Source organism: Peromyscus californicus, unplaced genomic scaffold (assembly GCF_007827085.1).
Source record: "Peromyscus californicus insignis strain IS unplaced genomic scaffold, ASM782708v3 Scaffold_11__1_contigs__length_118956290, whole genome shotgun sequence".
Lineage (NCBI taxonomy): Eukaryota > Metazoa > Chordata > Mammalia > Rodentia > Cricetidae > Peromyscus > Peromyscus californicus.
Genome location: NW_026294402.1, coordinates 49647336 through 49661859, shown reverse-complemented (window position 1 = coordinate 49661859; position 14524 = coordinate 49647336). Strand labels below are relative to the sequence as shown.

Genomic DNA, 14524 nt, shown 5'->3' with positions numbered 1-14524 from the left:
GGCTGGGAAAGGCAGTGTGGGCCTTGCTTTTGTGTTGTTCTTGTTGCACAATAGAGTTGATACAATTATGTGTTGGCATCTGGATTTGATTATCCCTTGGGTAACTGTTTATCATCCACCATCTCCTTTGGAGTACAGCCCCCCCCCCCCGAAAAAATGTCCATTCTCATCTGTAAGACTTAATTTCTACGTGGAAATACTAGCGGCTGTGACTTTTACAGAAATCTAATGCTCAACTTCTTTTGTCAGGAAGTGAACTGATGCTGGCTTCTCTTTGTCTTATTCCAAGTTGGGTCATGGGATTTTCCCTGCAGCCTGGGAAGGTAAGATGCCAGCATGAACAGTGTGCATTTAAAACCGTGGTTTAAGGACTCCAGTCTTTCCAGATGTCCCTACTTGGTGGTTTTAATGAGCCCTTAAAAGACACGAACGGGAAAATCTCTATAGTTGGAAGGCCCACTTATATATTATTTGTATTTAAATATATTTTACATATACTGAAAATATTACTTTAAAAAAAAGTGACAACAATTTTATATCTAAATGCTTTACATATGTATACATCTATGTGTATATATATATATATAAAAATATATAAAATCTCCAAGACATAAATGATGAAAAGTATGCACATATTTTTTATTTGAAACTGAGTTTATGTAGCCCAGGATGGCCTCAAACTTCCAAGTGTTGCTGAAGCTACCCTTGAACTAACACAGGCTCTCTCCCTCTCTCTATTTTATGCACGGGTGTTTTATCCGCATCCATCCCTATACCATGTGCAGTGCCTGAGGAAGCCAGAAGAGGGCATCAGATTCCCCTGAAATGTAGTTACAGATGGTTGTGGGTGCAGTACTCTGACTGGGGTCCTCTGGAAGAGCAGCTCCCTTCTCTGCTAAGCCCTGCCCTTGAACTCTTTACCCCTCCCCCATCCTGAATGATGCCATTGCAGGCATGTGCCACCATGCCTGGTATGCGAATTTTTTATTTTTAGTTTTACTTTATCTTCTGACCTTTTAAAAAAATAATATACTTCATTTGTGTTTGCGGGGGTGGGGGACTTTTAGAATTTTCTCCCTGATCATATTTTTGAGGTAAGCAAAGCAGGACAGAGATGGAGACTTCAGTGAAGTGTTTTGTCAGCATGGAGAAAGATGGCACCATCATGAAGCTCACAAACCACAGAGTTTTGTCTCAGGACTCGTGGGAAGCATGGTGTAGGCCCTTCTCCCAGAGCTCCCCGGGGCAGACTGGCCCGTGCACACTCTGGGATGAAGGTTATGTTTACAGCCTATGGCTTCTCATTGCGTGCTCACAGCCCTTCTGTATTTTATTGGGCTTTAGCTACTTTAAGCAAATATTTGAAATTTTCCATGGTTTACTTACCCGATGTAACTTACCCAATAGCAAGCATGGTAGTTCCCTGTGTGGCCTGTGCTGCCATTTCCATTCAGATGTACCCTGAAACGCATCCCACATATGAGTTAGCTGGCTGACTCTCAATCCTGAAAGAATCTAAGATTTGCTTTTTAGCTAGACTAAAATTGGGCTAACCCACTTGAAGTGCTCGTAATTACCGGTGCTTGTAATTACCTTAACAGTGCAAAGGTTACACATTTGACATGAACGGCTATTTTTACAAGAGAGGGTATTAGCTAAACATCTCCAGGTGTAATCAAGCTAGTAAATGTTTAATGCATCTGTGGCACCAGGTAATGGAAGAGGCAAAGATTGCGAGCCAGTCATCTCTGAATTCTTGGCCTGTACAGATCTGGTTGACATTGTACAGGATGTTTGTGCATCATACAGCCGTGGACTAAGTGGACCCATGCCATGCTGTCAGTATAGTTTCTTGAACTCTTATAAAGATTTTGGTTTTTGTTTGTTCTCATTTTTCATGAATTTCAGGCTGAACTTGGATTGTCATAGAGTGTTGAAGTGGGGTCAGCTCTGGGGGGGGTTACAGTGTTGGTAAACTGGGGTCAGCTCTGGGGGGGGTCACAGTGTTGGTGAACTGGGGTAAGCTCTGGGGGGCTCACAGTGTTGTTGAAGTGGAATCAGCTCTGGGGGGGTCACAGTGTTGTTGAAGTGGAATCAGCTCTGGGGGGGTCACAGTGTTGGTGAAGTGGGGTCAGCTCTGAGGGGTCACATTGTTGGTGAAGTGGGATCAACTCTTGGGGGTCACAGTGTTGGTGAAGTGGGGTCAGCTCTGGGGGGTTACAGTGTTGGTGAAGTGGGATCAACTCTCGGGAGTCACAGTGTTGGTGAAGTGGGGTCAGCTCTAGGGAGGTCACAGGTGTTAGAATTTTTTCTTCCAGGATATCTCAGTCCAAGTGACATGGCATTGGTGTCGAGTCTTCCTTTGTTAGTGACTCTTTTACAACATGGTACTTGTGTTTTATTTCTGGGACGTGTAATAGTCATGTGTTTATGTACCACTGTGCTCCTAGCTTTCTACCTGGAGTTCAGCATTGGTGGCTTTTGTAAAAAGATTATCTGCATTCCTCTTTTACCTGGAATGCTGCCCTGTAGCTTTGCTAGATGTCTTGTTTGATTGTGAAATTGCCAAATGAAATAATTAAGGCAGGAGATGTTATTTTGACTTTGTGTTTTAAAGCTTAAGTGACAATGGAAACGGAGGAGGAGTGGATGGGGGGGGCAGAGGGGAGGTGGGGGGAGGGACTGGGAGGAGAGAAAGGCAGGGAAACTGTGGTTGGGATGTAAAATAAATACTTAAAAAAATCATAAAGCTTCAGTGCCATGCACGGCAAGCAGGACAGGAGGATCAGGGAACTAACTAGCTTTTTCTAGCCTGAAGTCCAGTGTTCAGTGTTTGGAACAGAGCAGCTCTGTTCACGATCTACGACTTCTTGGTTCTTTTTGTGTTTGTTTTGTTTTGAAAAAGGGTCACCCCCAAATATCCCAGGTTGGCCTTGAACTCACGCTAATCCTCCTGTGTCAATCTCACAAATAAGTTTAGTTCCTTTACTCTTGCTGAAGGCCTTCAGTATCATGATAAATTCCCCTGAACACTATAAAATGTGTGGTAGTTCATAGATGAACTTTCTCATGTCCAGTGAATTAAGCATGGCTTCTGTGCTTATGGTGATACTATTGGTGCATCTAGAAGACCACTGTTCAGTGTGGAATCTGAGTTTGGAAGGTTCTCACGTCACTGGGCATTTGTACCCATTCTGGCATTCATCTTCAATTCCAGGAAAGTGTTTTAGCACTCGGTGTTTATCAAACTAGATGGCACGACCCCTTGGTACTTGGCGGCCTATACAGAAGTGAACCCCAGGAATACTTTAGCAAGAGTTACTTCCATAAAGACAGAGGCTGCTTAGCTCTGCACAAACACTGTTGTAACCCTTGACCTGTGTTTTTCTTCAGCTCACACTAGCTCTTCTCCAAGCCGCTGTGTCTCCATTCCACTCTCCTCGGCTCATGCTTGCTTGAAATCTAACATTTGTGTTATAACCGAGGCCATAACATTTTCATAAGTTAGCTGGAGCTTACTTCTATGACAAATATCTGGAAAAAATAAACTTCACTTGTAGGTTAGCAAAGCAATGCAGTGTGTCTCTGCCTTTCTTAGGTTCTCATTTAACAGGGTGAAGAGTAACAAGGTTTTTTCCCTTGATGTTGTTTTGCTTAAATTTCCCATCAGTATTTACCTTCTCCCCAGATGTGGATGGTGGAGAACGTCATCCATTGCTTCTCTCTCGTGCCTTTTCTGTCTGCTTCAATCCTCATCTGCTGACTGAACTTCTACACACGTCGTTCCCAGACTTTACAGGGCTTCCTTTCAGCGGCTAAAATTTTCTTTTCTTTTTTAAATCTTCTGTAAGGTATACATGTTAACTGAATTCTATTTGAATACAAAATAATTTTAAGGAAATCGTGAGGGAGTTTTTATTGTATTTTCATACCTCTAGAGCAACTTTTGGAGCAGAGTCTTACCTCGCGGAAACCTACCTCTTCCCTGTGTTTGTTTTGAACTGTGTGTGTTGGATGTAATGGGTCTGCTGGGTTACTCTCTAGGGTAGAACCTCATCAACTTCTCCCACCCACTGCCCCTTTTCACCTAAGACATTTCTTCGTGACCCCCATAGATAAGTATATAAAATTGTAATGCACGCCAAGAATTTGTACTTCAAAACAATTTTTTGCCAAAATAATTTTTCCATTTGTCACTGATTAAAGCAAATTTACATATTAATGAGATGCTTGTGCTTACTTATTTTTACAGAAAGAATTAAGTCTTGGCTGGGTATTTGATACTGGATGTCATGAAGCATCTTTAACATTTTTCATGACTGATGGCAACTTTGATCCTCAGTGTAGAGATTCCTCCTTCACCAAGCTACATAGTACAGAATGGTAGAAGCTTGTGTAGGGCCATTTCAGAAATGATTGGAAATTCTGTCCTAATCCCAAGCCAAAATTCATTTAATTACCTTTCATAAAAAAGTTAGCAACTTAAATAGCAATTTTAAATTCAAATGTTCTAACAATACAATCCAAAGATACATTCTTTTGATATGTTCATGCTAAGGAACAACAGTAGGAAAATCTCGAAGCCTCTGTTTCCTGTAATTACTTTGTATCACAGAAAAACACAGCAGTTTATAACATACAGTGATCTTACATCAGCGCCGACGACGTGGAACAGGCAGCATCGGTCAGGGCTGCGTGGTGACTACATGCACAGTGTAAAGTGTGTGTGTTGTGTGTTCAGAACGAAGCTGAGGAGACATGCTGCCTTGCAGGGACACTAACCTGTCAGAATCACCATACATTCAGTTTAACTGCGAATTGTGTTGGGGTCTTTGCATGTTCAGAAATCTTTTAACCTCCATGCACTAAGTTATGTGACCTCATATAAGGTTATGAACCATAATTTATGACACTGTATTCTGAAGAGCGTGTGTGTGTGTGTGTGTGTGTGTGTGTGTGTGTGTGTGTGTGTGTGAGTGTGTGTGTGTGTGTCTGTGTGTCTGTCTGTCCATCTGTCCTGGGAAGTGGGAAGTAAAATTAGAGAAGAACAAAATATTTTCACTTATCTTTTTTTCTTTTCACGTGTGTTTAATTGAGTTTATGGGACTAATAGTACGTTCATGTTTTACTCAATCATTTATTTTATGTGTGTGAGTGATTCATTCACATGTCTGCCTATCTGTACCATGTGCATGCCTGGTGCCTGCAGAGGCCAAAAGAAGGTATCGGATCCCCAAGCACTGGAGGCACAAACGGTTGTGAGCCTCTGTATGAGTACTGGGAATTGAACCCAGGTCCTCTGGAAGAGCAGCCAGTGCTCTTAACCACTGAGCATCTCTCCAGCCCAAGGAAAAATAGTATTTTAATGTTTACACTGTAAGTAATTATAAGTTTGTCCCCCAAATATCTCACTTGGTGTGTCAGTTTGTCACTCATCTCTTGTCCTTCTGTCCCCTTTCCTTGTGTCCACAAACCGATCTTTGTAGTAGTTTCAGAGAACCACTGTACTGCCTAAAGCCCCCGTGAAGTCAACAACCACAACCTCCTGCTTCATCAGGGAGACATGAGGCTCATAAAACATCTGCTGTTTGGTCAGCTGAAATTCACTCCATGTGCTCAATCTTAATGTTCTTTCTCTTACTTATACGTAGGCTATTAGTTATCCTATCACGTAAGTTGTTAAAACCAGTCATTGGTTCACATATAATTGTCCAGGCCTGTTGTCCTGATTAGTATAATGTGGGAGGCAGAGAGAACAAATTTGTAAATACATGCCTAATCTGAAAAAAGGTGAAGAGGAAAATTAATTTTACAAAAACACTCTTTTTTTGGTTAAAAAAATAGCTTAAAGTGTGCATGCATGTGTGTGTATGTATACACACTCATTTTTTACATAACATTATTATTATACATACTTTGTGAATTTCTTACATAACTTCCTGAGTTACTTTATAAATAAATGTCACATTGAAAAGAAAAAAATTAGGTTTTTTCAGATAGAGTTTTACACTCCATCCTGGGCTGACCTAAAGCTCATCAAGTATCCCTCAAATTTTAGTTGATCCTCCTGCCTCACTGACCATGTGCTGGGACTACAGATGTGTGCCACCATTTCCAGCTAATATTTGTATTTACATTTGATGATACCATAAACTGATGGGATGTCAAACAGCATAATTCTTGTTATATCAATCTTTTGAACATGTTGACAGGGAAAAGGCGCTGGCTGCTTCTACCAGACTGCTTCTTTGTGGCATCCTTTGCTGTTTCGTGTTGTCTCTGAAGGACAATAGAAATGCTGTTAGTCATATAAGGTTGACACACGTTCAAGAAGGCATTGTTGAATGGTGGGGAAGGAATGTAATGCTGAGTAACTCTGGGTTTGGAAGAAATAATAATTTTTTAAAGATTTATTTATTAATTATGTACACAGTGTTCTGCCTGCATGTTTGGTGAATGCCAGAAGAGGGCACCAGATCTCATTACAGATCGCCGTGAGCCACCATGTGGTTGCTGGGAATTGAACTCAGGGCTTCTGGAAGAGCAGCCAGTGCTCTTAACCTCTGAGCCATCTCTCTAGCCCCGAAATACTAATTTTGAGGAACAGTTGCATTCATTTACACATCTGTGTGAAATGTAATAAGTTGCAGATGACTTTGAGTTATATACAGACAGTTATACCGTTGAAGATGCAGACTTTAAGCCCAGGTGGCATGTACCTGCAGTCCCAGCTACTTGGGAAGCTGAGGCAGGAGGATCACTTGAGCCAGGGGGTTGAGGACAATGGGAACAGCCCTGTAAGCCACATCTGCAAAAGTTGTCAGGGAGAGAAGCCAAACCCAGAGGGCATGGATGCTGTCCGCACATGGAGTCTGAATACCACCCAGTTCCTCTAGATTCTAAGTTGCTGAAGAATTCTAAAAGGAAGGAAGGAAGGGAGGAAGGGAGGGAGGGAGGGAAGGGAAGGGAAGGAAGGAAGGAAGGAAGGAAGGAAGGAAGGAAGGAAGGAAGGAAGGAAGGAAGGGTGGGTAAAATGGCTCTATGGGCTTCACTTCAAGCCTGTCTACTCCACATTCACAATCTGAGAAGTAGAGGCCTTTTTCCTTCATTCCAGCTGGGGACCTTGTGTTGTCCACATCGTGTATGGAACAGATTCGATCTTTATCTGGACTTTTATCCTATAGGTGCATTGAGAATTATACGGGAGCTCGTTGCGAAGAGGTGTTTCTCCCCAGTGCCAGCATCCAAAGCAAAAGTAACCTGTCGGCGGCTTTCGTGGCCCTGGTGATCCTGGTCACGCTCACCATCACAGCACTCTGCTTTCTGTGCAGGTAACCGAAGGGGGACAGACCCTCACAAAGAAGAAAGGAATGCACAAGGCAGCGGCCTCCACGTAACCAGCACACTCTCTACTTCCAGATGTTTCTCCAGATGCTGCTTTGTTCTGGCATTCTCTCTCCAATACAATTTTGTTATAAACTGATGAGTCATTTTAAAAGCATCTTAAGCAATGCAACCTGTTCCTTGTCACTGACGACATCACTTGCCGTGATGCCTCTAAGCTAGGTGAACCCACACTCACTACAGAAATCATCTTTATGTCACCCAAGTCTTTCAGTGAGGTTTTTTATAAATAAGTTTTGAATATTACAGGCAAAGTGACTCGTGCAGGGCTTTAGAAGCTAAAGGCACATGGCTGATGTCTGGTGTTAGCCTTTTCTTTGGCATCTTTTATGTGCCAGGCATAAGGGACATAGCGGCCAACAAGGTAGAAATATTCCCTAAATTCATGGGCTGCTTAAATCTAGAGAGAGAGAGAAAGAAGCAGAAAGTTAAATTGGAGAAACTGGTAACTTCTAAGAGAAACCAAAGGGAAATTTACGTGTTGCAAGGCCATAGACATCCAAGATTACTTGCATTGATTCCTTTTTTACTACTCTTCAATGTTTTTGAAATTTTTTTTAAAAAGTGAATATGAAATTAAGTTTAGTAGTTATTTTGTATTAACTAGTAAGTATTAAACATGCATTGGTTACTCTCATATGGTTATGAAAATGGGGTTGATGATGGTCATCGTAAGACAATCCAAGTTGGCTTGAGAAGTTAATATTCCAAGAATAACATGTAGATAAAATAATATTTCATAAACCTTGGTTAAAATTTGGAGGGTCTTTGGCTCTTTTAAAATGTGTATAATTATGTGTTTTATTTCAAAGTATTATTTAAGCAACCCAGTAGATCTAATCTAATTGTTGCATCTGAGTACTTGAGATACAAAAACTTACAGGCCCATCGAATCAGATTGTGTTTCCCGTGTGATGTGCCACTCCCATGTGCCCTTCCTCAGTGTGACCTTGCCACTCAACCAGCAAGAGTTAGACTTTAAGGCTGGGGCTGTGTAGTTCAATGATAGTGTGCTTGTCTGGCAGGCATGAGGTTCTAGGTTCAAGCCATTGAATTGTGATAAGAAACAGTTTATTTCTCTAGACAGGCACTATATGATTGCCCCAGTCATGAGTATCGGGTAAATGATATAATTAAGAACACAGCCTTTAAATGGGCTAAAAGCTCCATCTTAGAATCATCCAGAATCTTATAAGAAACCCAAGCAGATTAAATAGCCATAGCTGGACCTCTCAGCAGCAACTGCTAGCCATCTGAATGAGGCTCCCTAGACGTCCTACCTGTTGGAACTTGTAGTTGGCTTGTGTTATCCACTGGTTGCCTGCAATCATAAGGAGTCCTCCAGGAGGGAAGCTCAGTGGTCAGCTAGCTAGAAGCCATGACAAAGTATCAAATGAGTCATCTTGGGAATTTACCCCTGAGTAATGATCTTTTCTTTTTTTTTAATGATCTATTCTTATTCTATCACTCTACGTATGTTTTCCAGCAAAATACACCAAAAGATCAGCTTGACTGATTCTAATTTCTCGTTATTCTCTCTAGTGTTGACTTGGAAATAGATTTTCATCTTCTATTGATTGGTTATTGGGCTACTTTGTGTAATAAGGCCTCTAGCTTTGACTGTAGTAACTATCAACTAACTCACTGTTGCTTGAATTTGTTCTTAAAATTTCATATATTAGAAACAAGTTCCCAAAGTCCTCTCTTAATGGTGTTTGAAATGTTGGATCTTTGGGTGACGGAGGCTCAGTAGAATGAAGGAATGAGCCCTTTAATGCATAATAGAAGATGGAGGATTTATCATCGAAAGTTATTAAAGTGAGCCCTGTCTGACTGGCTGGTCCTGTCCCACAGTGTGGTACCCAGTGCCATGCCATGACCCAGTTAAGACAGGCCTTACCGGATGCTGAACAGTTGTCAATGCTGTAGTCTTAGACATTTCAGCATCTGGAACCCTAAGTTAAATGAACATCTGTTCTTTGTAAATTACCCAGTCGTATAGCAACAGAAAAAGATTGATGCAACCGTAACAGTTTAATGGCTTAAAAAGAAAGGCTTTCCAATTCATAGTGTATAATCATTCTGTGTTATAATATGGATTGGAGATGGTTGTGCTAAACATTGTCATGAGGACTTAAACTACAGAGCAGCCACCACAAATGCTGTTGGTTGCGTTGCCAGAGGGAAGGAAAGAAAGTTCCAGAGTGCCTCACACTCAAAATGATCTGTCCCAGAAGTGACACAGACACTCTGACAGAAAGAATCCCTTTCACAGGCCTACGCAATTACAAAAAGTGTTAGTAGATGTAGCTTACCCATATGCTGCAAGGTAGAAAGCCAGAAGCAGGTCTCACAGAGTGACTAAAGAATTCATAAGGGAATCTAATAATCCACTGGGACTTGCTAAGAGTAACTTGTGTATTTTTTTAATACATAGAACTTTAATATTTCTACAGTTGGCTGGGCGGTGGTGGAGCACGCCTTTAATCCCAGCACTCGGGAGGCAGAGGCAGGCGGATCTCTGTGAGTTCGAGGCCAGCCTGGTCTACAAAGCGAATTCCAGGAAAGGCACAAAGCTACACAGAGAAACCCTATCTTGAAAAAACAAAAAAATAAAAATAAAAATAAAAATAAAAAATATTGCTACAGTTGTTGCAACTGGATTCCTTTACTAACCTTTGAATTTGTAAAGGTAACAGTGTTATATCCCAAATGTACTGCATGCCATTGAGCCACAAGTTTTCATAAAAGAGCAAAGCACAGTTGCAGACTGGAGGCAGAATTCAGGAATATTCTGATCTAAAGCTAGATGTAGTGGCTTATGTTTGTAATTTCAGCTCTTGAAAGTCAGAGGCAGGAGGATGGCTGTGAGTTCAAGGCCAGTCTGAGTTATATAGTGAGTTTCAGGCCAGCCTGGTTTATAGAGTGAGACCCTGGCACAAAAAGAGGAAAATTCTAATCTGAAGTACCCTATACCATGCTAAATGATAACTTTTGGCCCAGGCATAGTGGCTTACACCTATAATCCTAACACTTGAGAGGCTAATGCAGGAGGTTTGCAGTGAGTTCCAGGCAAGCCTGGATACCAGGGGAAACCCTGTCTCAAAAAGAAGCCCAAAGCCTTCTCTTTAGGGTAGAAAGTATAGGCATGTAGGTATGAGAACAGAAGACTATATAAGAAAGATTGGTGGTCATTGAAAAAGAAACCTCTAAAGCCAGGAGTGGTAACACATGCCAGTGGTCCAAGGCTAGCCTCTACCACTTAGAGAGACCTCGCCTCAAAAAACAAAGACAAAAAGAAAAGAAGGACACCTCTAATCACAAATGTTAAATAGGTTTTCATTCTGAGCCCATGGTATTTCTAGTGTCTAGTGGGGGAAAGGTTAAGTGTATAAAGCAGTCTAGACGGTAAATATTCTCAACTGATTGACAGAAACAAGTGCAAATCGGCTCTTGAAGAAGTCAAGAGCTTCTTTACCTTAAAGCGCACCTCACAGTATAAGATTACTCACTGACATGGGAGAGAGGCACCACTAATTAGGACAAATCTTAGGAAAACTGCATAATCTCTTCTGATTCTGAGCACATTTTCCAGCATAATGTGCTAGGGGGTAGGCAAGCTGATTAATTCCCTTATTAGTCACTGTACTGATGATTTGGAAATAGAATTTTCATTTGATAGTGATTGGTTATTGAGCTACTGTGTGTAATATTAGCCCTGACAATCTCGATCTGGCTGTGGTAACTCTGAGTAACTCTGAGTTTGCTATGGATTAAATGTATTCTCCAAATTTCATGCTACCACTAAGAGTAGAATCAGATATTCAAAATATTCTTTTGTGGGGAGAATCAAACCCATGATATAAAATAAGTATGTTTAATATGTGTGAAAAAGAAATGGGAGCTGGAGAGTGGTTAAGAGCTGGAGAGAGGGCTAAGAGCTGGAGAGATGGCTAAGAGCTGGAGAGTGGTTAAGAGTACTTGTTGCTCTTACAGAAGGCCTGGGTTCAGTTCTCAGCATCCACATGTTGGCTCACAACCATCTATATCGCTAGTTACAGAGGATCTTACCCCTCTTCTGGACTCCTTGGGCACCAGCATGCAAGTAGTGCATTTACATACATGCAGGCAAAATACTCATAGACAAAAATAAAATATAAATCTAAAATTAAAAAACAAACGATAGGTTTACAAAAGAGCAGATTTCGCAAAGACCAATACAGAAGTTGAAAAAATAAAATTAACATTAAAAAATTCAATATATTTAGTTCAATGTTAAGTTTAGTTTGTGTTTTTAAGCAGATTAGAAACAGTAAGGGGAAGGATGAAGGAAACATGGAGAGAGATGAATGAATGAAAACGTACCCCAAACCTCAGGAACAAAAGAACTGTAAAATATTAAGGAAAGATCAAGAAACATGGCAAACAAAGAGACTACGTCTCACTCTTTTACTTTTCTGGAGTTTGAGAGAGAAAAGACTTGAGGCAGAGGCCGTGTTTGAAGAGGATAATAGCTGAGATGTTCAGAAATTTGTAAGTTACCCACAGACTCAGCAAATGTCAAGCAGATTAAAGAAAAACACATGTGCGTAGCACAGCCTCATAAAGCACGGAATCCCTACTCTAAAGAGAAAATGCTAACATATAGACATTGAGATTGGCATATTGAAAAAAAATAAAGCACCACATTTCATTTTCATTTTCACATTCACATTTCAATTTTCATTTAATATTTAAAGCAGTTCTAGGTGAGGTTATAATCAGATGACCCAAAGCTGATGGTATTTTCCATTTGTGTTTCTCACCTCTTTGATGCCAGGAAGGGCCACCTTCAGAGGGCCAGTTCAGCCCAGTGTGAGATCAGCCTGGTGGAGAGAACCAATCCCAGTGCCCACCACAGTGAGTACACTCAGAATGGCATGTTTAGGCCTACGGGTGAGATCTTTGCTGTTCTGCGTATGGATTTGTGTTCACAGGCATTCAAAAACGGGCGATCCTAAGAATTTTTCCATGGATTTTGTGTTAACCATTAATTTTGCACATGAGGATAAATTTATTAGCAGTGTGAAAGAAGTAATATTTTTCTCAAAATAAGTATGTGAAATTATATGAATTCCAACCCTTGAAATGATGCCATCAACTATAATGTGCTAGGGCAGCTCTGAGGAACAGGGTTCTAGAAGCATTCTGATGTGGGCTGTGCTGGGAAGGCAGGGGTCATGGGGGGTTACCTTAGGAGTGAGAGAATCTTTGGGGAAACTGTAGTTGAATCAGTGTTTTTAAGCTATCTTGAGGTTTCTGCCTAAACCAAAACAGCAGGCACTGGATTTCCTTCTTCTGACTTGAAAACAATGAAGAATGGACAGACTGTGTGAAGCAACAGTTGACCTCTGGTCTCAATATGCATTTTCATCTATGTGCGCATGCACACACACACACACACACACACACACACACACACACACACACATTAAAATAAATCTTAAAAAAAAAAAAACTGAACTTGGTGGCATGCTCCTATAACCCTACTGCCCGAAAAACAGAAACAGGAAACCTCTGGGGTTTGCTGGCCATATAATCTCACTGCATCAGTAAGATCCAGGCTCAGCAGGAGACCCTGTCTCAAAAAACACTGATAATCAAGGAGGAAGAAAATGACAGGAATTAGTGATATCAACAACAATTAGGTGATGTCCCTACCAACACCGCAAACAGGGTGACAGGAGAAGATTTGGCATAATTTAGATTAAATAGACAAATTCCTTGAGAACAAAAACTACCAAGTGTATGAGACCAGCTGGTAGTTTAGTAATGTTGCAAGAAAGAGGGTTAATATTAAAAGTAAAGTATATTTCCATATATCAGAAACTGCTAGATATAGAAGCTTTTAAAACAACACACCATTTGTTACAGCATCTCAAAGTACACAGGGGTAGTAAAAAAACAAAAAGCCCAGCACTCGGGAGGCAGAGCCAGGCGGATCTCTGTGAGTTCAAGGCCAGCCTGGGCTACCAAGTGAGTTCCAGGACAGGCGCAAAGCTACACAGAGAAACCCTGTCTCGAAAAACCAAAAAAAAAAAAAAAAAAAAAAAAGCAAAAAAAAAAAAAACCAAAAAACATGAGGAGTAATGAGACCCTGTAGTGGTCTGAACGAGAATGGCACCCATAGGCTCATGTGTTTGAACATTTGCTTGAAAGTTGGTAGAGCTGTTTGGGAAGGATTAGTGGGGGTGGCCTTGTTGGAGGAGGTGTGACTCTGGGAGGGGACTTTGAGGTTTTTAAAGATTCATGCCATTCCCAGTGTGCTCTCCACCTCCTGCTTATGGATCAAGATGTGAGCTCTCAGCTGTGTTCCTGACAACATAGCTGCAGCTTGCTGCCAGGCATCCCTGCCATGATGGACTTAAACCTCTAGAGTCATAAGCCCAACAAATCCTAACCATACGTTAAATAAAGCCTTCCTTCTGTGACTTACTTTGGCCACAGTGTTTTAATCACAGCCATAGAAAGGTAACTAATACAGACCTGTACAGTGAAATCTGCAATTATGCTAAGGAAAAAAAAGAAAAGGAAGACCCACCTAAGTGCAGAGATTACTGTGTTGAAGGGTTTAGAAAACATAATATTAAGATGTCAGTTCTCTTCAAATCACCCAGAGATTCATGCCATCCCAATAAATCCCAGTAGGTGCTTTGATTTTGTGACGATTGACAAGGTGACTGTAATATGCCTCTAGAAAACAAAAGGGTCTAGAATAGGAAAGCAATGCTGAATCAGCACACTGAAGAGCTTACATTATCTGACCCCCAGCTTGACGCAAAACTCCCAGAATTCAGACAGCCTGGTGCTGGCATGAAGATGGATACAGGCCCTAGACATGGAGTCCTAAACATCAGTCTAACAGGATGCTGTGACAATCCAATGTCCACATGCAAGAAGACAAATTTATTCTTTCCATATAAAAAATAACTCAAGATATCAGTTAATGTAAGAACTAAAATATATAAGTTTCTTAGGAGAAAGTCTTCATGCCATTAGATTAGGCAAAGATGGAATATAAAAAGCTCAGTTGGTAAAATACTTTATATACTGGACTGTATGCAAAGGACAAATTCCCATG

The 14524-nt window shown here is 41.0% G+C and overlaps 1 protein-coding gene across 1 annotated transcript in view; it reads left to right on the top strand.

Annotated features, from left to right (window-relative positions):
• The window catches only part of Nrg4 (neuregulin 4), a 73132-nt gene that overhangs the window by 37898 nt on the left and 20710 nt on the right, over positions 1-14524 (top strand). The window contains exons 3-4 of the mRNA XM_052760902.1: positions 7185-7331; positions 12224-12303. Of these exons, the coding sequence (XP_052616862.1) occupies positions 7185-7331; positions 12224-12303 (227 nt within the window). The remainder of the gene's footprint in view (positions 1-7184; positions 7332-12223; positions 12304-14524) is intronic.